The sequence below is a fragment of the Petaurus breviceps genome, unplaced genomic scaffold, assembly GCF_028583685.1.
Source record: "Petaurus breviceps papuanus isolate PSGF00001 unplaced genomic scaffold, PetGlider_PUasm1.0 90763, whole genome shotgun sequence".
NCBI classification, from domain to species: Eukaryota; Metazoa; Chordata; class Mammalia; order Diprotodontia; family Petauridae; genus Petaurus; species Petaurus breviceps.
The window spans coordinates 7,782,290-7,807,035 of record NW_027187340.1 but is presented as its reverse complement, the minus strand read 5'-3'; the positions used below and the strand labels follow the sequence as shown (position 1 = coordinate 7,807,035).

General features: G+C 36.9%; 1 protein-coding gene across 1 annotated transcript in view; it reads left to right on the top strand.

Annotated features, from left to right (window-relative positions):
* The window catches only part of CCDC141 (coiled-coil domain containing 141), a 298,856-nt gene that overhangs the window by 155,323 nt on the left and 118,787 nt on the right, over positions 1-24,746 (top strand). Inside the window, exon 9 of the mRNA XM_069068555.1 lies at positions 16,625-16,797. Within this exon, the coding sequence (XP_068924656.1) occupies positions 16,625-16,797 (173 nt within the window). The remainder of the gene's footprint in view (positions 1-16,624; positions 16,798-24,746) is intronic.

Below are 24,746 nucleotides of genomic sequence, written 5' to 3'. Positions count from 1 at the left end.
ATCTATCTATCTATCTATCTATCTATCTATCTATCTATCTATCTATCCATCTATCCATCTATCTGCCTGTCTATCTCACCTTTATATTTATATCACCAAAGATCAAGGAATATTTTGACTTAGTTTGTAAAATTTGGAGAATTTTTCCATTTCTTCATCTTCTGCAATGAATGTTTGTGCATTTGCTATATGTACCTTGATGGCAGCTTGTTTGTATATGTTTAACACAAATTGTTCAAGGAATATGGCCAAGTGTTGCATGAAATGACATTACTTGTTGCCTTTGGATGCATGATAAAGCCATTCCACTAATTTCTCTGATTTTTTTTTGAGGAAAGTCTTTGAGTTGCCTTTCTATTGAAATGTAACTACTTAAATTTTCTGGATCAACTTACAGAAAAATGTTAATGTGAATGTGTTATGTCAACCTCGTTGGTTGTTGGACAAAAATCATATACAAGATCACTATTTCTTACTGGGTGGTCAAATATTTTTGTTATTGTTTTGTTGCTTAGTTGTTTTCAGTCGTGCTCAATTCTTTGTGTCCCTTTTGGGATTTTCTCGGCAAAGATACTGGAGTTGTTTGCCATTTCCTTTTCTAACTCATTTTACAGATGAGGAAACTGAGGCAAACAGGGCAAAGTAATTTGTCCAGTAATTTGGATTTTAACTCAGGTCCTCCTGACTCTAGGGTCAGTGTTCTGTCTACTGCACCACCTATATACCTTTATATAAGATTACCAGCACTTAAAATAATGTTAATATGTGGTGTAAGAACTGTTTGAATCCTAGTGATCTTTATCTCCTTTTTCTCCACTATACCACCATGAAGCATTGAGAGTCATTTTGTAATTTTTGTCCCTTGAATGGGTCTCAGTTAACTGCTTTGTGGCCAGATTTCTAGTGATGAACATATCTGTACTTAGATTGATCAGACAAATTGATAGATCCTTTAATAAACTCCTACTCTGTGCCAGGTACTGTGCTAAGTACTGGTAATACCAATAAATGCATGTTAGACAATCCCTGCCCTCAAGAAGCCTATGTTCTCATGAGGGAAGACAAAGCTTAAAGGGAAGGTAGAAGGGAGCAGTGGGGATTCAGGGGCAGTGGCAGATTAAAGATCCCTAGAAAGTATTTCAAAGGCCCAGAACAAAGCAAAATGAAACCAAGGCTGGACTCTCAAAGCCCAAGAGAAATTTTAGGGAGGAGTCTGATTTTTTTTTTTAAGCAATTGGCGTTAAGTAACTTGCTCAAGGTTACACGGCCAGGTGTTTCTGGATGGGTGCTGTCTGAGCCCGGATTCGATCCCCAGGTCATCCTGACACTGGAGCCGGTTCTCTTACTCACTCTGCTACCTGGCTGCCCCTAGGAGTCTGATTTTCTAGTGAGACCAGAGTATAGATGACATCCTAAATGGAAATGGCACACCTAGACATGGCCAAGAGATGCTGGACCTGTACTTGAAGCTTTTTGCCATTCATATACCATTCTGTTGGTATAAGCTATGAAAAACCACAGACACCTCCAACACATAACCAGGTATCAGAGTAATACTTCTGTATAGACTCTTGCTATAATCTTCAAAGAAACAAGACATTGTCTCCTTGTAGAACACCCATATCATTCATAATGAGAGGCAATAGAGATCCCTATGAAAAGGCAATTCTGTAATGTTTATTATTATGTTAAAAATGCCTCCTTTGTGGCTTATGTGGAATTTTGTTTTCTATGACTGCATATTCATAATGGGTTTTATATTTATCACCTCAATAGGTGGAGGGATAGAATTTAGAACTGAACATTGAATAATATTATATACTATATTAATATTAATTAATACAAATAATAACAGCATATTGTTTTATAATAATTTTATTTTATATTTATTATAGCACATATTATTATATACACCATTATATTATTATGAAAATATAATATAATTACTGTTTTATTTTATTATACATAATTATTATAAAATTATTATATTCTAAAATATTTTTAGTATTTTTAGAGCTAACATTTATATAGTGCCTTCTGTGTACAGGCACTGTGCTAAGTACTTTACAAATATTATCTTATTTGATAATGATGCTCACAACAATCCTGTGAAGTAGCTGCTATTATTTTCCTGTTTTACAAATGAGGAAATTGAGGCAAACAGAGGTCAAGTAACTTTCCCAGGGTCACACAACTAATAAGTGTCTAAGTCACAAATTTGAATTTAGGTCTTCCTTACTCCAGGCCCAGCACTCTGTGCTCTAAGACACTACCTAGCTGTAGAATTTTTAAAAGTGCCCAGAGAGCACTTTTCAAAACATTATTCATCTTTATGTACTCTGAGTATCTATCTAATTGAGGGTCTTGAATGTAATTAGCACTGAAAAAAAATCTGTTTTTAAAATTTCCTGCAGTTGGACATTCATTCCAGACTTTTGTATTCAACAAATAGCACAGTTCAGTTGGATGCTGTGGTCTTTAACACCTGCCAATTTCCCTCTTACCAAGAAGGGTATGCTTTGGCATACTGCAGCCATGGCAGCTGCAGAAGCCTGTGGGGAGGTGGGGCAGGCTGCTACCTGGGGCACCAGGAAGCAGGAGGTAACAAACACTTAAAACTCCACATCCTTAATCACAGGTTTCCCTTATGAGTGACCTCCTTGGGTTTCATGGGGCTTTGGGATCTGTGAGCAGGGAGGCAGCCAACCACTTAGTTAGTGAGCTGTCAAGGAAGGGTCATCTCAGATGGTTGTTTGAGAGAGTGAGCTCAGGCTTTCCGTTGTTTGTCATGAAAGTGGAGCCCAGAAGAAACCTGAGTATTCAGCAGAGGCCAGGCCTCTGGCCAGAGGCAGAGCTGGCAAGGAACAGGACTAGTGCAAGAGCCCCATAAAGTTCTCAACAGAAGGATCCCCCTAACTCAGAGTGCACCAGGGGTCCATAAACTCTCTTAAAAATATTTTGATCATTTTATTTTATTACAATTGCTTACTCTTAGAATCCTATATACTTTATTTATTTATTTGCTTTTTGGAGGGGGGAAGGCAGGACAATTGGAGTTAAGTGACTTGCCTAAGGTCACATGGCTAGTAAGTGTTAAGTGTCTGAGGCTGGATATGAACTCAGGTCCTCCTGACTCCAAGGCCGGTGCTCTATTTACTTCAACACCTAGCTGCCCCTGTACTTTATTTTATACATTTTAATTATTCCATAACGGGGTCCACTGGCTTCACAGACTGTCAAAGGGTAAGAACTCTTGTTCTGACTTCTAAGTTCATAAAAGGGAATGCCCAGCGTTCTAGAGATGTATGTGTGTGTGCGTGTGCGTGTGTGTATGGTGTACATGCTAATTCTCCTCATCAAGAATCAAACCCAGTTGATAAACACATCAGATTCTACCCTCAGAGATGTTACATGATACCATAGCTATGCTGGACTCCATTTCTTACTCAAATAATGAATCCCTTTGAAGTTCTTTAAAGAAATAAATGTGCCTGTGTATAGATACCATCTGTAGCTATAATTTGGTACGGCCTGTCCTAGATCTGCTACTTAACAAGGAAAAGAAGAAAAGATCTTTATTAGTTTCGTACAGAAGGAAAGCCAAACCCCATCTCTGCTTTCTAAAAGCAACTGATTTTGTTCCTTTAGCATTTCAGGCTAATGGATTGGAGCAATAAGAAAAAAAAATATCTGGAATAGTTAGGAGGTTCTAGAATCCAACTCAGGGTGGGAATATGGGAGGGGAAGATTTTTATATCTCTCTTTGTGCCTACAATCTACAATCTAGTCAAAGGATTTGATATGACCCATGGCCTTTGGGCACAAGGGACAGAAAAAGACGTAAATCCCCATGCACATTTAAATGTGGAACTCAATACTCTTATTGCTGTAAATAACTTAAGCCATTGCCTGTGTGTATATGAGAAAGATTCCTTCCCAACTTAATCTAGCATATCAGGTTCCTTATGAATATGGTAAGGATTCAGTCCTATATTTGGCAAGGATTAGTGGGAAAGAATGGTATTTTTTTTTTTTTGTTGTCCCTTCTCTCTGTTGCACTTGAATGCTTCAACAAATCTTTGCTCAGTTCATTTCAGCTAATGTTTTAATAAAAAGTAAGAGTGATTTTAAGAAGTGTTTTAAAGGATGAGGCCAATTGTCTTGTAAGAAGGAGAGAAATGGGATGTAATTCAAGTAGATAGGAACCTGGCTAGGTACTAAGGATACAGGATAGAAATGAAAAAGTCACTGTCCTTTAGGAACTTACATTCTACCGGATTAAGTGAAAGCATGTTAGACATTTGTATCTGCAGGAAGCAACATTTTGAATCAGTTCAAGTAGGGAAATAAGAAAGAAGGTGTAAGTGTTTAAGAAATGAAATAGGTAGGACAGGAACCCAGACTTTATATCCTTTCCAAATTTGTCCCCCTGTGTCTGATTCTGTCATTTACTGATACTGTGGTTGTTGAGTTCCAGGACTTTGGTAGACTCGGGGCAGTTTGAGATAATTCCCATTCCCCATGCCCCCACACATAAACTTATACCATTACCAGGGCTGATGTGAGCCAGGACACCTGTGGAACCAGACTATGGGTGGCTTAATTTAACTTTGCTTTCTCTAGGTGGATAAAGGGCTTGCTATATGTGGACCCTTTGTACAAAAAGTCTTTAAGAACTGTTCAGTAGCTTTATAAGAAAGTTTATGAGACTCTCCTTTCCCCACTTATGTATCCTTCTTGTGGGCTGATTTTAGCTGAGGGAAATTAAATGTGTTTTGAGGAAATTATTTTCCCCTTTTCGCCTTCAGGCTCTGGATTGTCCATTGTAGCATTTATGGGACTACTTCTGGGACAAGTGGGTGGAAGCTTAAACTTGGAGTCAGGAAAATCTAGGGGCTATTTCTGTTTCTGCTGTGTGACATTGGGGAAATAGGCTCCTTGAAAGTAGAGACAGAGTCTTATTCATATTTATAACCCTTGAAAAACCTAGCCCACCAGTAACTGAGTATTCAATCAATAATTGTTTATTCATTGAAATATCATTTATTCTTCCATAATTTATAAAAGTATAATCATGCATTAATTTTTGAGTTGTCATAAGTCTTTTTATGTTTTATATAAATACATTTAAAATTCTTGACCATTTGGGAAAAGTAGAAACAAATTCCAAGATGCAAATATTCAGATGTTTTAAAATCTAGTTTTTGGATTATATAGGCTCTTTGCAAGATCCTTTCTTTACCCTTTGTCCATCAAAAAAAAATCTTATAAATCATAAGATATAGCTAACATTTCTATCCTTATTATGTATCACTCCTGGTCACGAATGCTTCTTGTCAAACTGGTCTTCTTTCTGTTCCTCAGATAGCATTCTATCTTTTTCCTCTATGCTTTTTGCATAGGCTTTGCCTGTTTATGGAATATATTCCTTCTTTACCTCCGCCTCTTAGAATTGAGATTTTCCTTAAAAACTCAGCTTGAGTGTTACCTTCAAGTGTGACCTTTCCTGGACCTTCCACCACTGGTGCCCCCACTCATCAAATTACATTATGTTTATCTGACATTTATTTTATACATAGCATTGTCTCCCTTGGTAGAATGGAAGGACTTATTTAATTTTTGACATTTTATCCTTGGTCTAGCAGAGTGCTTGGTACATAATGGGCACTTATTAAATGCTCACTAACTGCTTGGTAAGGCGATTTTTTTTCCTTTTTTTTTTTTTTTTTGGTTTTTTTTAATGTGTTTACATTTAGTTTACAAGATTCATTTCCACTATTCCTTGAGTTTCAAATTTTCTCTCCCCCCTCCCCCCCCCCCCCCCCACAGCGGCATACAATCAAGTATAGTATCTGCTCATACTTTCATATTAGTCAGGTTATAAAGAAGGATTGTATCAGATGGAATGAACAATGGGAAAGAGGAAACAAAACCAAAAAAGAAAAAGAGCAGGTAGTTTGCTTCAATCTGGGTTCAAACTTTGTTCTTTCTCTGGATGTAGACATCTCTCTCCATCATGAGTCTTTTGGGGTTGACTTATAACCCTGAATTGCTGAGAAGAGTCCAGTCTATCAAAGTTGGTCGTCACAATACGTGGCTGTAATTGTGTACAAATTTCTCCTGGCTCTACTCTTCTCACTCAGCATCAGTTCATATAAACCTCTCCAGGTAAATATGAAGTCCATCTGCTCCTCGTTTCTTATACCACAATAGTATTCCATAACATGCGTATACCACAATTTGTTCAGCCATTCCCCAAATGATGGGCACACCCTTAATTTCGAATTTTTTGCTACCACAAAAAGAGTTGCTATAAATATTTTTGTACATATGGGTCTTCTTCCCACTTCCATGATCTCTTTGGGATATAACCCTAGAAGTGGTATTTCTGGGTCAAAGGGTATGAAATTATTTATAGCCCCTTGGGCATAATTCCAGATTGCTCTCCAGAATGTTTGGATGAGTTCACAACTCCACCAGCAATGCACTAATGTTCCAATTTGTCCATATCCTCTCCAGCATTTGTCATTTTCCTGTTTTGTCATTTTAGCCAATCTGACTGGTGAGATGTGGTACCTCAGAGTTGTTTTGATTTACATTTCTCTAACCAATAGTGATTTAGAGCATTTTTTCATATGCTTATAAATATCTTTAATTTCTTCCTCTGAAAACTGCCTGCTCATATCCTTTGACTATTTATCAATTGGGGAATGACTTGTATTCTTATAGATTTGACTCAATTCTCTGTATATTTTAGAAATGAGTTCTTTATCAGTGACATAGGTTGTAAAAATTCTTTCCCAATTTTCCACTTCCCTTCTAATCCTGGTTACATTGGCTTTTTTTGTACAGAAGCTTTTCAATTTAATGTAATCAAAATTATCCATTTTGCATTTTATAATGCACTCTAATTATTGTTTAGTCATAAAGTCTTCACCTCTCCACAAATTTGACCAGTAAACTATTCCTGGCTTTCCCAGATTGCTTACAGTATCAGCCTTTATACCTAGATCATGCGCCCATTTAGACTAGATTTTGGTATATGGTGTTAGATAATGGTCTATGCCCAGCTTCTGCCTTACTATATTCCAGTTTTCCCAGCAGTTTTTGTCAAATAGTGAGTTCTTATCCCAAAGACTGGGGTCTTTGGGTTTATCAAACAGAAGATTACTATAGTCATTGACTGCTGAGTCTTGTGTACCCAATCTATTCCATTGATCCACTATTCTATTCCTCAGCCAGTACCAGGTAGTTTTGAGGACTGCTGCTTTATAGTACAGATTAAAATCTGGTATAGCTAGTCTACCATGCCTCACATTTCTTTTCATTAATTCCCATGATATTCTGGACCTTTTGTTCTTCCAAATGAATTTATTTGTACTAGCTCTATAAGGTAGTGTTTTGGTAAATTGATTGGTATGGCACTAAATATATAATTTAATTTAGGTTAAATTGTCATTTTTATTATATTAGCTTGATCCAGCCATGAGCAATTGATGTCTTTCCAATTAGTTAGATCTGACTTTATTTGTATGAAAAGTGTTTTGTAGTTGTGTTCATATAGGTCTTGGGTTTGTTTTGGCAGGTAGATCCCCAAATATTTTATAATGTCTACAGTAATGTTAAATGGGATTTCTCTTTCTATCTCTTGCTGTTGAATTTCATTAGAAATATACAGGAATGCCGAGGATTTATGTGGGTTTATTTTATATCCTGCAACTTTGCCAAATTTATTTATTGTCTCAAGTAGTTTTTTACTTGATTCTCTAGGATTCTCTAAGTATATCATCATATCATCTGCAAAGAGTGATAGCTTGGTCTCTTCTTTACCTAATTTGATTCCTTTTATTTCTTTTTCTTCTCTAATTGCTACTGCTAACACTTCTAGTACCAGATTGAATAAGAGGGGTGGTAGTGGACATCCTTGTTTCACCCCTGATCTTATTGGAAATGCTTCTAGCTTCTTCCCATTACATGTAATACTTGCTGATGGCTTTAAATAGATGCTACCTATTATTTTAAGGAAGGTTCCATTTATTCCTATACTTTCTAGTGTTTTTAATAGGAATGGATTTGTATTTTGTCAAAAGCCTTTTTTGCATCTATTGAGATAATCATATGGTTTTTGCTACTTTAATTGTTGATATGATCAATTATACTGATGATTTTCCTAATATTAAACCATCCTTGCATTCCTGGAATAAATCCTACCTGATCAAAGTGTATTATTATTGTGATAATTTGCTATAGTCTATTTGCTAATATTTTATTTAAAATTTTTGCATCTATATTCACGAGGGAAATTGGTCTATAATTTTCTTTCTCTGTTTTATCTCTTCATGATTTAGGTATCAGTACCATATTTGTGTCATAAAAAGAATTTGGTAGGACTCCTTCACTAATTTTCCCAAATAGTTTGTAGAATATTGGAATCAATTGTTCTTTAAATGTTTGATAGAATTCACTAGTAAATCCATCTGGCCCTGGAGATTTTTTCCTAGGGAGTCCACTGATGACATGTTTGATTTCTTTTTCTGAGATGGGGTTATTTAAGTAATTTAATTCCTCTTTAGTTAATCTGGGCAATTTATATTTTTGTAAATATTCATCCATTTCACTAAGATTGTCAAATTTATGTGCATACAACTGGGCAAAATAATTCCTAATTATTGTTTTAATTTACTCTTCATTGGTGGTAGATTCACCCTTTTCATTTTTGATACTCATAATGTGGTTTTCTTCTTTTCTTATCATATTGACTAAGGGTCTATCAATTTTATTTTTTTTATAAAACCAGCTCTTAGTTTTATTTATTAATTCAATAGTTTTCTTAATTTCAATTAATCTCTCCTTTGGTTTTCAGTATTTCTAATTTAGTATTTAATTGAGGATTTTCAATTTGTTTTTTTCTTCCTTTTTCAATTTCATGCCCAATTCATTGACCTCCCTCTTCTCTAAATTCATTTATGTATGCACTCAGGGATATAAAACTTCCCCTAAGAACTGCCTTTGCTGCATCCCACAAATTTTGGTATGTTGTCTCATTGTTGTCATTCTCTTGAATGAAGTTACTGATTGTTTCTATGATTTCTTGTTTGACCCACTCATTCTTTAGAATGAAATTGTTTAGTTTTCAATTAGTTTTTAGTCTATCTTTCCATGGCCCTTTATTGCATATGATTTTTATTGCATCATGATCTGAGAATGATTCATTTATTATTTCTGCCTTTCTGCACTGAATTGTGAGGTTTTTATGTCCTAGTACATGGTCGTTTTTTGTGAATGTGCCATATACTGCTGAGAAGAAGGTATATTCCTTTTTATCCCCATTCAGTTTTCTCCAGAGATCTATCATACCTACCATTTCTAAAATTCTATTCACCTCCTTAACTTCTTTCTTGTTTTTTTGAGGTTGGATTTATCAAGTTTAGAGAGGGGGAGATTAAGGTCCTCCACTACTATGGTTTTGCTATCCATTTCTTCCTCTAGTTCCCTTACCTTTTTCTCTAGGAATTTGGATGCTATACCACTTGGTGCATATATTAAGTAATGATATTGCTTCATTCTTGATGGTGCCTTTTAGCAGGATATAGTTTCCTTCCTTATCTCTTTTAATCAGATCAATCTTTGCTTTATCTGAGATAAGGATTGCTACCCCTGTTTTTCTTTTTTTACTTTAGCTGAGGCATGATATATTTTACTCCAGCCTTTTACCTTTACCCTGTGTGTATCCCTCTGTTTCAGATGTTTCTGTAAACAGCATATTGTAGGATTATGGTTTTTAATCCATCCTGCTATCCACCTCAGTTTTATTGGAGAGTTCATTCCATTCACATTCACAGTTATGGTTATTATCTGTTTCTTTCCCTCCATCCTATTCCCTCCCCTTTTTATGCTTATTTTTTTTCCCCTTCTCCCTTCCCCTCCTTAATAGTTTTCCTTTTGACCACTGCCTCCCTCAGTATTTCCTTATTAGCCCCTCTCCCTTTTCTAACCCTTCCCCATTACTTCTTCCCTCCCTTCTAACCACCCCTCCCCCCTTTCATAGCCCTTTCCCCCTCCTACTGCCTGTAGGATATTTTTATACTTAATTAAGTATGTTATTTCTTCTTCCCACCAAGAGTGACAGAAACAAATCTCTTGTGAAGCTCCTCTCCCTTCCCTCTTCCCCTCTATTATGATATGCTTTGCATCTTTTCTCCATTGAGTCCTATGCTTAACTGGTTGTGTTATTCCCTACTTGCACCAGAACCAATGAGGGAAAAGCTCATATAATACTCATCTTCCTCCTTTCTTTCCCTCTGCTATATTGTTTTTATGCCTCCTTGTGTGGCATAATTTACCCTTTTCCCACTTCATTCATTCCTCTTCTTCCATTGCAGTCGCTTTGTAGCCCTTAATAAGATGTTTTTATCATCATTTTGTGTAATTTATACTCATACCCTCTACTTGTCTATAAACAGTTTGCTCTTATTAAATAACAGGGTGTGTGTGTGTGTGTGTGTGTGTTTTCCTTGTTTACCTTTCTATGTCTCTCTTGTGTCTAGTAATTGGAGGTTGAATTTTCCATTGAGCTCTGGCTTTTTCATCAAGAAGGTCTGGAAATCTGTTTTATTGTTGAATGACCATCTCTTTGCCTGGAAGAATATGTTCAGTCTCGCTGGGTAGGTGATCCTTGGTTGTAACCTGAGCTCTTTTGCCTTGTGAAAAATTGTATTCCACTGCCTCTGATCTTTCAGTGTAGAGGCTTCCAAATCCTGTGCAATGCCCATTGTGGTTCCTGAATATTTGAATTGTTTCATTCTGGCCACTTTAAGTATTTTCTCTTTTACCTGGTAGTTCTGGAGTTTGGTCACAACATTTCAAAGACTTTTCAGTTTGGGATCTCTTTCAGGAGGTGACGGGTAGATTATCTCGATTTCTATTTTACCCTCTGATTCTAGTATCTCAGGGCAGTTTTCCTTGATGAGGTCTTGGAGGATGTTGTCCAGGCTCATTTTTTCATCATGATTTTCCAGTAGGTCTATGATTCTCAGATTGTCTCTCCTGGATCTGTTTTCCAGGTCAGTTATTTTTCCATTGAGATATTTTACCTCTTTTTCTAATTCTTCATTCTTATTATTTTGTTTGACTAATTCTTGGTTCCTCATAGAGTTATTTGCTTCAATTTGGTTGATTCTAGTTTTTAGTAAATTATTTTCCTTGGTTAGTTTTTTTGGAGCTCCTTTTCCATATCACACATTTTTCTTTTTAAGGAGCTGTTTTCTTCATTATAATGTTTTTCTAATTTTGCAATTTTGATTTTTAAAAGAATTATTCATTTTGTCTTCTATCTCTCTCGTTTGGTTTTCAAAATTCCTTTTGAGCTCATCTAGGAAAGCTTTCTGTGCTTGGGACCTGTTCCCTGTTGATGCTTCAGCTGTGGATGTGGAGTCAACATTGTCTCCCTCTGAATTTGGTTCCTCCCTCTGAGGATAGTAGGACTCCAGAGTCTTTGTCTTTGCAGTCTGCTTTCTACCCATTTTGAGGCAGTGCCCTAGCCACACCCTTCCTCTAGGGTTTCCAAGCCTTTACTGTTTAGGGTTTTGCTCTGGGGCAATAATTACTATGTTTTCGGGGGGGGGGGGAAAGTTGGAGCAGCCAGGGTTTACTCTGCCATCCTGGTCCCTGGAGGTCCTGATATGGGCTTTTTAAATTTCTGGGCTATGGAGTTGTAGTCCCAGGAGTAGTTGCTGTCCCTGACAAGGGACATTTTTACCTTGCTCTTTCCAGTCCCAGCTCTGCATTAATAGGCCTGGTGGTGGCCCTTGTGGTTGGTGGGATGACTTGTCCCCCTCATTGATCAGCTCTCTGTGCACCGTGCAGTTCCGGCCTGCCTCTCTCAGCACGCTGCACCTTTGACTTCCTGGCCTGCCTCTGTAAGGCACTTTTTTAATCCTTTATTGATTGTACCCTTTTTTTTTTATTTACAAAAGCAACTTGTTGAAAGGAAAGGCATTAATACTATTGCATTCTCATAAGTCAAGAGTTTTTAAGTTTAGATGGACAGTTGTTGGATGGAGTTTCCAGGGTGGGTGGGTGGGTGGATAGTTTCCAGCAGGTCCATGAACTTGGATGGGAAAATTACTTCTTTTCATTAACTTTTGGTGTCATTTATATTTCTATGTAATTTTATTTTATACCTTTAAAAATATTGTTTGTAAGAAAGGGGTCATAGGTTTCAGCAAACTGTCAAAAAAAAAAAAGGTGAAGACCCCCTATCATAAGGGTTTTGTTCCTACCCTATCATTCTCTCTTGGAAAGTCAGTTCCATATCTTCAAGGTAATAGATAATGCCCTTTCAACTAGCCCTTTAAAGTCAAGTTATTTCTTAGTTATTCTTAATCATTCCTGATTCACAATGAATTTTTTTGTGTGGGGTGAGGGGTGTGTGTTTTTGTGTGTGGAAATGTTTGTTATTTCATAGAATGTTCTAAAAGAAGGGGGCTAGAAAAGAAAACTTATGTGAGATTGTAGCACCAACGTAATATTCACAGTGTTAGTGGCCATTGTAAATACATTGGCATAGTGCTCAATTGCAAAATATGACAGACTCTCCATATAGAATTTAGAAGCAAAACATTTATTCAGACACCAGAAAACCGAATCCCCAAACCAAGAAGCTGATTCCATCATAGTAACAAAGAAGTTAATAAATCATAATGGCACAGAGAGCCACAGCATCCTTTAGCCTTCCCACAAACCAACATTTACTCACAAGCCTAACTATCTCTCTGGGGTGCATCCTCTCCTCCCTCCAGTCTCTAACTGCTCTGCTTCCCAGATTCCTTTGGACCCTGCTTCATCCTTCTGCAAACTCCTCCCACCACAGGTTCCATGTGATTACATTCAGCCTATTAGGGGGCAGAGTATATCTTCAAAGCAGGGAAGGTCTTCAAATTCCCTTGGGTTTATTAAGGGGCAGGGAAGATCTTCAAATTACCATTATCATTACAGAGTTACATATTAATTGATGCAGAAATAGAAAGGTTATGCATATTGATATGAGACTCCGTGGTAAGAAAGATTTTGCAAATCAAAAATTCTTTTCCTGATCTGGGAGTTCTAAAAGAAAAGTTAATGGAGTAAAGTAAAAGGAACCTTGGATTGAAATCCAAGAGAATCTGCTACTCATTGAGTGATTTTTAGCAGGCATGTGCTGGAACCAGTTCCAATCTGCTCCAAGAGCCAATTATTAAGTTGAGTTGGGGTTTTTTTTGCCTTTTTTTTGGAGGGGCAATTGGTGTTAAGTGACTTGCCCAAGGTCACACAGCTAGTGTGTCAAGTATTTGAGGCCAAATTTGAACTCAGGTCCTCCTGACTCCAGGGCTGGTGCTTTATGTTCCAGAGCCACCTAGCCACCCCAATTGTTAAGTTTTTAGTTCAAGTATGTATACCTCAGAAATCACCAAATCTGTCAATTAGAGTTTGACGTATTGTTTTGATGATTGTCTAGATTTAAGAAAGTGATGGAAAAAATGCCAGTAATGCAGATTAAACTTAAAAATGTGTCTGAGCACTTCCTTCCCTCTCCCTGCTCCCTAAGTTTGTTACTAAACATTTACCAGCACACCTTTAGGTTTTAAGCAGGTCTTAGAACTCTTTTAAGAAACTCAAGACATTTGGAAGACATCGCTTTGGGCCTTGCTTCATTTGTAATACCGGGTTTCCCCCGATAATAAGACCTATCCCGAAAATAAGCCCTTCCCTTACTGTGTAAGATTCCTCTAAAATAAGCCCTCCCCCGAAAATAAGCCCTATTGAGATTGCTACTGTAGTGAAGGTGATCCCCTGCGCTACATGCTACATTACAGTACCCTCTGTATGCACCGTCCCCCCCCTCCCTGTGAAACACATGCCGCACTCTGAGCTGCATCCAATCAGAGCTGCAGCAGTGAGTGCGTCATCCTGTTCTTCCCCAGTGATTTGCTTGCTGGCGCCATTGAGAGCAGTGCTGCGGAGGAGAGCTGAGGCAGGACAACATAAGCCTCCCCTGAAAATAAGCCCTCTGGTGTTTTTCTTTCCAAAAAAATTAATAAGACAGTGTCTTATTATCGGGGAAACAAGGTATAAGAAAGCTAGGGAAAGTTTAGAGTTTTTTTTTTTTCTTTGCAACCCCAACACCTAGCAAATGGCTGGCATATGTTGCAGTGAATTTAATGTGGCTAGATGATTTCATAGTTCCTTTCTAATTCTGAAATCCAGATTCCATGAAATTATGCACATTTTGTTTCCTCAAAGCAGGGACTGTCTCCTTCCTTGCTGCTTACAAACATATCCCTGACTCCCCTGGCCTTAAAAAAAAAAAAAAAAAAAAGCAAACCCTCACTTGATCCTAACATTCCTGCTAGCTACACTCCTATATCTTTCCTCCCTTTCTCATTCATACTACACTTGGTCCATTTTCTTTCCTTTCATTCTCTTTTAAACCTTTTTTGCAATCTGGCTTCTACCACTATGATTCAACTGAAACTTCCCTTTCCAAAGTTATGAGTAATCTTTTAATTGCCAAAGTGAACGGCTTTTTGTCTGTCCTGATTCTTCTTAATTTCTCTGTGTCCTTAACACTGTCAATCACCTTCTTCTTCTGGATACTGTCTTCTCACTAGGTTCTCCTCCTATATAACCAACCCCGCCTCTGTCTTCTTTGCTGGTTCATCATCCAGGTCAATTCATTAAGCCTGTGTATCACTCAAGGCTCTATCTGGCCTCTCTTTTTTTTTTCTTCCTCAATACTCTCTCGCTTAGCAATCTCATCAGCTCTTATGGATTCAGTTAGCATCCCTAGGCAGAAGATTCCTAGATCCACATATCCAAGCTCACACTTCCTCCGCAACTCCTGTTCCACATTGCCCTTTAGAAATCTTGAATTTGGATGTCCCGTAGGCATCTCAAACTTGACATATCCAAAATAGAACTAATTATATTTTCACCAAAATCTCCCCTCTTCTAAACATCCCAATTACTGCCTAGGGTGCTCCTATCCTTCCAGTCACCCAGTTACACCCCCATCCTCAGCTCTTGTCACCTTACACATCAGCCTGTTTTCAAATATTGCTGTTCCTATCTTTACAATATCTTTCCTGTACATTCCCTTCACTTCACTCATATAACATCATCCCCTCTCTTCTAGATACTAGACTTCTAACTGGTTTCCTTGCATGAAGTGTCTACCCTAATCCACTCTTCCACTTAGCTGCTAAAGATGATTTTTCTTAAGTTTAGAAATCTCTGACACTTCATTGAAGTGTATCGAGTTCTTTTTATTCCCTCCAGGATCAGATATAAACCCTTTGGCAATTAGAACTCTTCATAACCTGACCCTTACTACATTTCCAGTCTTACAGTCATTCCTTTTTCTCTCCCATACATTCTATTCTAGCAACACTGACCTAGTTACTAAGTTCCTCCAATAGGAAATTCTTATCTCCTTTCTCATTGTCTTTGCCCTGACTGTCCCCCATGCCTGGTGTGTTCTATGCCCTCACCTCTGTAACTTCTAGTTTCCCTGGCTTCCTTCAAGGCTAAGTTCAGGTCTCTTTCTGCTTATACCTGCACCTACTAATTCTCTCCCCTCTCAAAGTGCCTTATATTTATTCTGCATGTGTCTCATATTTAACCTGTAGTTTGCTAATTGCCTCTCCCATTTGAATGTAAGTTTCTTAAGGGCAAGATTGTCTCTTGTCTTTTTTAGTATCTCTAGAACTCAGCATAGTGCCTGGCTCATAGTAAGCTTTATTACATGCTTATTGACTTTGCTCAAGTATCTTTATTTTAAGAACTATGTTTACAGACTACAATAAAATATAATTTTGTTCAAGGAATTGAGAAAAACTGGGAGTATGTAGTTAGGAAGGGATTTGGCCTGAACTTTCATTCATGCATTAAGAAATATGTAACATTAAAATAAGTTATTTATAGAAAGTATAACCTGGGTTTCACTGGGAAGCAATTTGTAGAAAACTCAAAACCAAGAGTGAAACCTAAAACATTCCCCAGTGCCTGAATATATACCACAAAATTAATGTGTTATTCACTGAAATGAATTTTCCCCTACTTTGTTTTATGTTCAAAATGGAATTAATCTGACGGTTTTCCTTTTATAAATCTTAGTGAGACAGATTTCAACTTTGGAAAGCTCCATTAACTCTTTTCAGGCCACGAGGGTACTATTCAGTACAGGGTTGCTTGGTTGTTACCAATAAAAATAAATTCCTTACTCACTGATGCATTTTATATGCATCATCTAAAAGGTACAAAAGTACTCATGGTCGCCTTCCCATCCTGGTTAATCTGTACATTTTTGCCTTATGTTACTATAGCTTTAGGTACACAAAAGCAATGAATCCTATGGCTTGGAGATTCATCTTTGCAGTCCAGATCTAAGGCCATTTTCTCTGAGGCTTCTGGATGCTTCTTTGAAAGCTATAATGCTTCTTTTCAAGGTGACATTATTATTTATGTTTGGTTGTGATCAAACTAATAAATTTATCAACTTAGATTTTTTTTTTCTGGTTGTATGTACATGGTGTACATAGATTTTAAACTAGCAATGCTGAAACTGAAAGTATGTTTTCTCTGGCAGGCATTTGATATACTTGGAAGAGTTGAGGCTTGCCTTAAGCTCCTTAAATCTGAGGGTTTAAGCCTGCCTGTCTTGGCAGCGAGGCATGAGGAATTACATCGAGAAATTAAAGACTGCACGGGGGATGCTTTGCAAAAGGGCCAAACCTTAATCAGCCAAGGAGATTCCTGCAGGTGAGTCAAGACTGCTTCTTCCTCAGTATGACAGGCTTTTTCACAGCTTCCACAAACCTGTTAAAAAAAAGTAATCTGGTGTGATTTTGTACGTTTCGGATGTTTTGCTGCATAATGATATGGCTTAAAAGGATTCTACTTAAGTTAGGTCAGCCCCATTTCTGGGAACAGTACATCTCATCTAGGCTGGAAGCCTGCAGGCTGTGGTCAATGCTAAAGTTATCTCGTGAAGATTCTCTGAGAGGGGGCAGTAGGCGTGCAAATAGAGCAGCCCTGGTTAATTCTTCACATTACAGATTTAGAGTTGGAAGATACCTTAGGGATAGTCTAGGCTAATGCCCTTATTGGACCAGTAAGAAGTTATTGTTCAAGGATGTACAGGTAGAACAGAGCAGAATCCAAATCTGAATCCAGAATCTTTGGCTCCAAATCCAAATTTCTTTCCACTCTACCATTCTGGTATGATCCCCACTTAGGATCTTTCTTTATATTCCTTCCTATACTTTATACTTTTTAAAAGACTTTTCTTTATATTCTTCCTATATATAGGACTGTAGCAGAATTATCTCATGAAGTCCAGTCAGTACTTCCATAGTGCATGCTTAGAGTGATTTAGGAGGGAGGTAGGTTCATGGTATTGGAATTATCTCTTACTATTCACCAAGTTGGTTCACCAAGGATATGTCCAAGTACAAAAAAGATCTGAAGGAGAAGAAGGCCTAATTCCACCAATCAAGGGGTGGGGATCCTGTGGCCTTGAGGCCAAAGTTTGGATTGAGTCAAAGGGCCACACTTGAGGAACTACAGGGCCACATGTGACCTTGAAGTCCCAAGTTCCCTACCCCAGCACCAGTCTAAGGAAAATTATAAGTGTTCATAATATAAAGAAATTGTAAGAAAGTAGAAAGATTATAGAAGAAATTATAAAAAGTAATTCAATCTAGCACGTTTGTTAAGTGTTTAATATACATTGTGTTGGATAATAGAAGAGAGATGAAGTTTAAATATGCTGTGGTCCTCATGGAATTTATAATCTATTAGTGAATAGGGCAGAGGGAGGGTGTCCCAAAAGTCTTAGTATAGTTTAAAACTTCAATATTATTTAGCACAAAGACTTTTGGGATACTCTGTATTTAAACAATTATATGTAGTCCAACCAGGCAGGATTTTGCATGGACCTTCTCAGACTTGCCTTCAAATTGTAGAATTCTCGATGTTCCATTGCTCAATACAAATTAAGTTACAAAACAGGTTAATTCTAGAATTTACTTTTGTCTAAGTATTCAGTTATTCTCCATTCTAGCAGATCCAATAAAGGAACAAGAGTGAAACAATAAAACTTTTTTTTCAAGACAGCAATGCATGGAAAAGCAACAAAAAATCTCGGCAAAAATTTCCAGACAAATTATAATCTCGTTCCCCTCCACACCAAAAGCTCTATTGTCAAATACAGTTATTTTACAAACTAACACCTCTAAGACTTGCTGCTCCAACAGGGAAGGCATGGGCACTCTATCTCTCACTAAAATGAGAAGGTTGGAACCTTCACTGTGCATACCCTTGATTTCCCTGCCACTGCCTTCACTCTCACCCACTCCTTCTACTTAAAAAAAATCTTTCTTATATGAGATGGCTTAATAGTTATGCTGTGGTCCTTATGAACTTATAACCTATTAGTGGAGAGGACACGTACAGGGTGTCCCAAAAGTCTTGGTGCAATTTAAAACTTAAACCTTATTTAGCACAAAGACTTTTGGGACACTGTATTTAAATACATTATATGTTCCCAAACGGGATTTTGTATGGAAGAAGAGGAGGGATATATTTGAAAATGAAAGTGATATAAAAACAAGGTCAATATCAATCATTTTTCATTACAGTAGTTTCAGCTTGCTATTCATTGCTTACCTGCCTGCTATTGTCTTCATGTTGCTCCTGGCTTGACATGCCTCTGAAATTACTTTCTGTTCCATGATGTCACAACCCAGGGGAGCTATGTCCCTCTTCCCCCATCATTTATTTTCCCAGAAAGTGTCCTCTCTCTCCAAGGTCACAGTTAGTAAATGGCATAGTAAGAGGTCTTTAATCCTCACATGATCTCCTGTCCTCTCACTATCCTGGCAACCCTCCTCTGGTTATGCTCCAATTTTTCCAAAATCCTTTTTAGAATGTGTTCCAACTAAATATAATGATCTAGACATGGTCTGAACCGAGCATGAGACAGTGTCCTGTACTGGGAATTATCACAACCCCTTTTCTAGAAACTATGTTTCTATTAATGCAACACCAAAATCTCATTAGCTTTTTGAGTTCCATTTCACACTGTGGATTCAAAGTCAAGTTCACTGACTTATCATTTGAAGGTTTTACCTTTGTTCAATTTTTCAAAATTGGGATGTCACCTCTCTTCTTTTTAGAACTTTAATAGACCTCTAGAGCATAGAATCCCCATTGTTTGTGTTCAAGATCCTGGGACATCAGAACTTCTGGAAGTTACTGGACATCAGAACTCATAAACACCTTGTTCTCTTGCAATTGACATCCATGGATTTAAATTCCCTGCTAATTTCTCATTTTCCTTCCTATTTCAAAGATTTCTTTCTTTGATAGACAAAACACAAACAAAATATGAGTTTAGTAGTTCTACCTTCTCTCTGCTATTTGTTTTTCATTTCGAATATTTCCTTTGAATATTTCTCATTTAATTTTCTTCTTATTCTGATAATTGGTTTTAAAAATTCTTCCTCTCTTTCTCTCTCTCTCAACATTTTTTGAATTCATTAGCAATCTTAGCTCAGCACTCCAGACAACTATCTTTATGTGCCTCTATTTTAATTATCAATTGCTTGTCCTTGCTTCCATCTGTTATATATGTACCTTCTAGTTTTAAATCTGTGGTCCTATGATACTTTTAAAATTGCCATACAAAAAAAGAAACTCATAGATTTCTTTGTGAATGGTCCCTCTTACCAGGATTCTTTTGGTCTCCTTTGCTTTTCTACCATACCTTATTTCTTCATTGTCCTGTTTATAAGTGATTTTGTTTGCAAAATTCAGAATTTAACCTTACACTGATTCTCATAACAATCCTGCAATAAAAGCTATTACTTCACTGGCAAGCTTTATAAACCTGCATTTAGGATATTCTATGTAATGACTTCAATTTAGAACCTGTGACTGATGTCAAATGTAACCTGAATGAAAACTAAAACAGACTCACAATCCAGTATGATAAGAGCTAACACTTCTTTTTAGAGCTTTAAGGTTTAAAAAGCACTCTATACATGTTATATCACTTTTACCTCCCAACAATCCAAAGTTAATTACCATCATCCCCATTATACAGATGAGGAAACTGAGTCAGCCAGAGGTGAGTGTTCAAGTTAGGATTTGACCTCAGGTCTTTCTGATTCTAGGTCCAGCACTACCTGCTGTTCAATCATGTCTGACTCTTCCTGACTTCGTTTGGGGTTTTTTTGGCAAAGATAATGGAGTGGTTTGCCATTTCCTTCTCCAGATCATTTTACAGATGAGCAGACTGAGGCAAACAGGTTGTCCAGGCTCACACAACTAAGTGTCTGAGGCTGGATTTGAACTCAGGAAGATGAATATTCCTGACTCCAGGCAGGCACTCAATGCACTTATTGCCTCCTAAAGTATAAACAATCTCTGGCCATAGATTGGTCTCCAGTATAGGGCTATTCACATCATATTCACCTATGTTAAGCCCATAAGATGTTAGAGAGTAGCTTACTTTCCCTTTCTGGCAGCTTCATCATTGCTCTAAACAACAAATGGTTAATTTTTCAAGACTCAGAGTTTAGTTTGGAAGTCAAGTTCTAATCCCCATAGTCTCTGTATTTTTAGGATGTTTTGAGGTTTGGAAATTCATGTTGGAGTATAAAAGGGCAAATTTGTTTGACCAGGCAGTCCCTCTCTTATTACCTCCCTTGCCCTTTCTCATCTTTATGGCCTCCTTTACTTTTATTTGCTCCTATAAAGGACCTTCAGTGACTTGCTTTTGGTTGCAGGTATGGAAGGAAACTGAATGCTGACCTGGTCTTAAGAGAGAAAATAAAGAAAGAGATAGAAGGAGATTTCAGGAAGCATACATTAATGCTTAGTTAGCTGGATTTTGTTCTTCTTGGAAGCTGCCATTCCCCACCCTACTCCCAGTACCAAATAGTGCATCTTTTTCTATTTTTTTTTAGTTACCTTGGGATTTTAAAGTGGCAAATCTGGACTGTTACTTTAATTTTTGCAAAACAAGCTAAAACGGAGTAAAATGGTAACTTGCTAAGGGGTATATCTTGATTTAGAGGCTAGACTAGAAATAGAAATCCATTAGAAATTCAATAAGAAATACATTAGAAACTGAATTGAAACCCAAAGCTTGTGATATAGTTTTTAATACTATGCTTTGACTGTGCATGTTTTAATTCTCTCTTGTCAATGGACATATATGCCTTAGGCTGCATAGCACAGTACAATAGTGATGATTTTTGAGACAGGCCTGGGTACTATTTCCCCTCACTAATTGTAGGACATTGGGCAAATGACATCTCCTCATCTGAAAAATGGGAATAATAGTAATTCTACTACCACATCTTTTTTTGTTGTTTAAGTATATATTTATACATATGTTTTCATACATACATATAATTTTTTTAAAGCAATTGGGGTTAAGTAACTTGCCCAAGGTTACAAGGCCAGTTTTATTGTGTGGGTGTTAAGTATCTGAGGCTGGAACTGATCCCAGGTCCTCCCAACTCTGGGGCTGGCGCTCTTACTCACTGCTCCACCTAGCTGCCCCTACAACATATAATTTAGCAACATAAATATAAGCAAGTTTCAGCTTCCAAATGGATTGTATTACAAAAGTTTACTTGCATGTCATTTCACACTTGGAACATTTCCATAAATATAATGTTATACATGCACGGGAGTTAGGTTACCAAGCTAGCCAATAAAAACCAGTGGTTAATAACAACTACTTGACTCATCATCATAGGTAGGAAATCTGGCCAAACAAGGAAATGATTCCAAGTTGGAATTACACAAGAAGTGAGTGATAAGCTTAGAATCTGGACCATGAAGGAAAAAGAGAGAACTTTCAGTTCTACATAAAGTACAACACATTGTGTGATGATTGCTCAGCCTTTGTAATGTAGGATAGCCTATTAAAAATGTCATACTGTTGAAAGATTTTTGTCCCTGGAATATTTTGGATGCTAATATGGCTCTTCAAAGATATTAAAAGGGAAGTTGCCTCCCATCTTTCTAAGGGTCAAAACCATTTCCACGAGTTTGAGGTAATATTCCTAAGGATTCCACTTTAATAATTGGGACTGTGCATTTCAAGGATGACTAGAGATTATTTTGTTGTAGGTTACATTCAATACTGGGAACTAACTAGTAGGTTGTACTACTCATTAATTATGGTCATCAAGTGATCTTTCTAGTTCTAATGTTGCTTCCTCTGCAAAATGAGAACAACAATTATTTGCAACTTGTAAAGTTGTGTTTATAAGTAATTATATGATCTATTTGATAAAAAGACTATCTTGAGCAATTTTTTATGCCCATGAAATAAGTTAGATTGCCATGTCGTAACCAATATTGCAGGGCAGGTAGGTGGTGCAATGGATAGAGAGTCAGACTGGGAGTCAGGAAAACCTGATTTCCAACCCAGCCTCAGACACTTACTAGCTGTGTGACCCTGGGCAAGTCACTTAACCCTGTTTGCCTCAGCTCCTCATCAGAAAAAGGAGCTGGAGGAAGAAATGGCAAACTACTTTAGCATCTTTGCTAAGAAAACCCCAAATGGAATCCCAAAGAATTGGACATGACTAAACAACATCTATTACATAATTATAACTTCAAATGGTATAAATCAATTTATACTATTTAAAGTTGTAATTACATAAAATGTGCTAACTGTTATCAGCCCAATGGAAATATGCAATAAGAATTTGAATAATGTTACCTCTTCAAAGGATTCTTTATTTGCCCCAGTCAGGATCTAGCTGTATAGTTCTACAAAAATGTTGCAGTTTGAAATACTAAGGATTGACTCCTGGATGCTTTTGCCCAGAAGTCTAATAGGAATTAGAAAATTCTTCACAAATCCACAGCCCGGCTGATTTATCCTACTCCAATGTCATGACCTCCAGGGGATGATAGCCTGACAAGTCGGTTAGCACTCCTAAGTTTACTGTGAAGGCTATGCAGAAGGGAACTCAGCCTTTGTGCTTCATCCAAGGACACTGGAATTAAAGTGGTAGCTCAAGGAATCTGAATATTTGTCAGGAGGCCTTTGTACTCTCACTACCATCATGCTCCAGTCCTCCTCCCGTATAACTCTATTCCTTTTCTTCACACTCCTGTGTTAATGCTGCTCCCCTCCTTGTGACCAAATGGTTAATCAATGCCTTCTCAAACTGTAACACTTTTCCCTACACACTTTCTTTTGGGCTTGGCAAATGCTGTGTGCAAAATCCATCTCAAAAAGCAAAATGTCAAGTGTCTCATGGTTGCCCTAAGTGATAAAATAACATGAAGTCAAAGAAAGCTGAAATGCTTCACTAAAGAGATGTAGAAAGTAATCTTTGAGGCAGGGATAGATGAACCACTTTCCAAAATATTATAATTTTTAAAAGTTTCTTTAAGTACAATAATAATAACAGTAATAGCAGCTAGCATTTACATAATGCTTTACAGTTTGCAAAACACTTTATAAATATTTCATTTTATCTTCACAAGAACCCTTGAAGGTAGGTGCTATTATTCTCCCCATTTAATACATAAGGAAACTGAGGCAAATGGAAGTTAAGTGACTTGCCCAGGATTGCACAGTCAACAAGTATGTGTGGCCAGATTAGAACTCAGGTCTTTCTAACTCCTGGTCTAGCACTCTATCTGGTGTGCCACATAGTTCCCTCTAAGTATGGAAAGAGGATCTCAGAAATGTACCATGACATCATTGAGCAATAGAAATTCTTATTATATAAATATATTATAAATTCTTATTTATTACCCTCCTCTTCATAATATTTAATAATAATTTAATAATAATCTATTTATTAATTTATTAATTATAATACCACAGCACTAATTATAATAATGTTGATATTTATTAATAATAATTTATTAATGGTTTAATTTATTAATAAACATTTATTAAGCACCTACTTTGTGCCTTCAGGAACTAAGCTAAGTACTGGGGCTACGATGACAAAAATCAAACAGTCCCTAACTTTGAAGAATTTATTATCCTATAAGAGGGAAATGATATACATATATACAAATTAGTAAATAAAAAATATTATATAAAATAAATACAGAGTAACTGAGAGTGTACTATTAATTGGGGAAATCAAGAAGGGCCTCTTGTAGGAGGGGACTCTTGATGGAAGCTAGTAAGAAAAGAAAATCATTTCCATTTCTTTAAATCAGGAGTCCTTAACCCAGTATACACAGATAACAAGGGATCCATGAATATATTTCCAGAGTTCCATGAATTTGGATAGGGAAAAAATTTACAACTTTATTTTCATTGACTTCTCATTGACTTTAGGCATTTTCTTTAAGAATTTTTTTAAAAAAGAAACATAAGTTTAAAGAGTTCATAGGCTTTATCAGATTGCCAAAGGGGTCCAGCCATGACACAGAAAAAGTTAAGAATCCCTGCTTTAAATCAAATATATTAATATGATGTCTTAAAAATTTGCATAGCCTTTTAGAAAATAAATATTTATCATTTACATGTTTCTTTGCCTTTCCTATTTTCCTGTTTAAATAAACTGCCAGTTTTGCATAATTTTAATCTATTTCATGTCATTCAGAAGGCATGTAATTCTGTTTTGGTGCATTGAGTCACACTAAATCATTCTGAAATATTCTTGCAATGTGATATAATTATGATCAAGTAGAGAATTATGTTGAAGTTC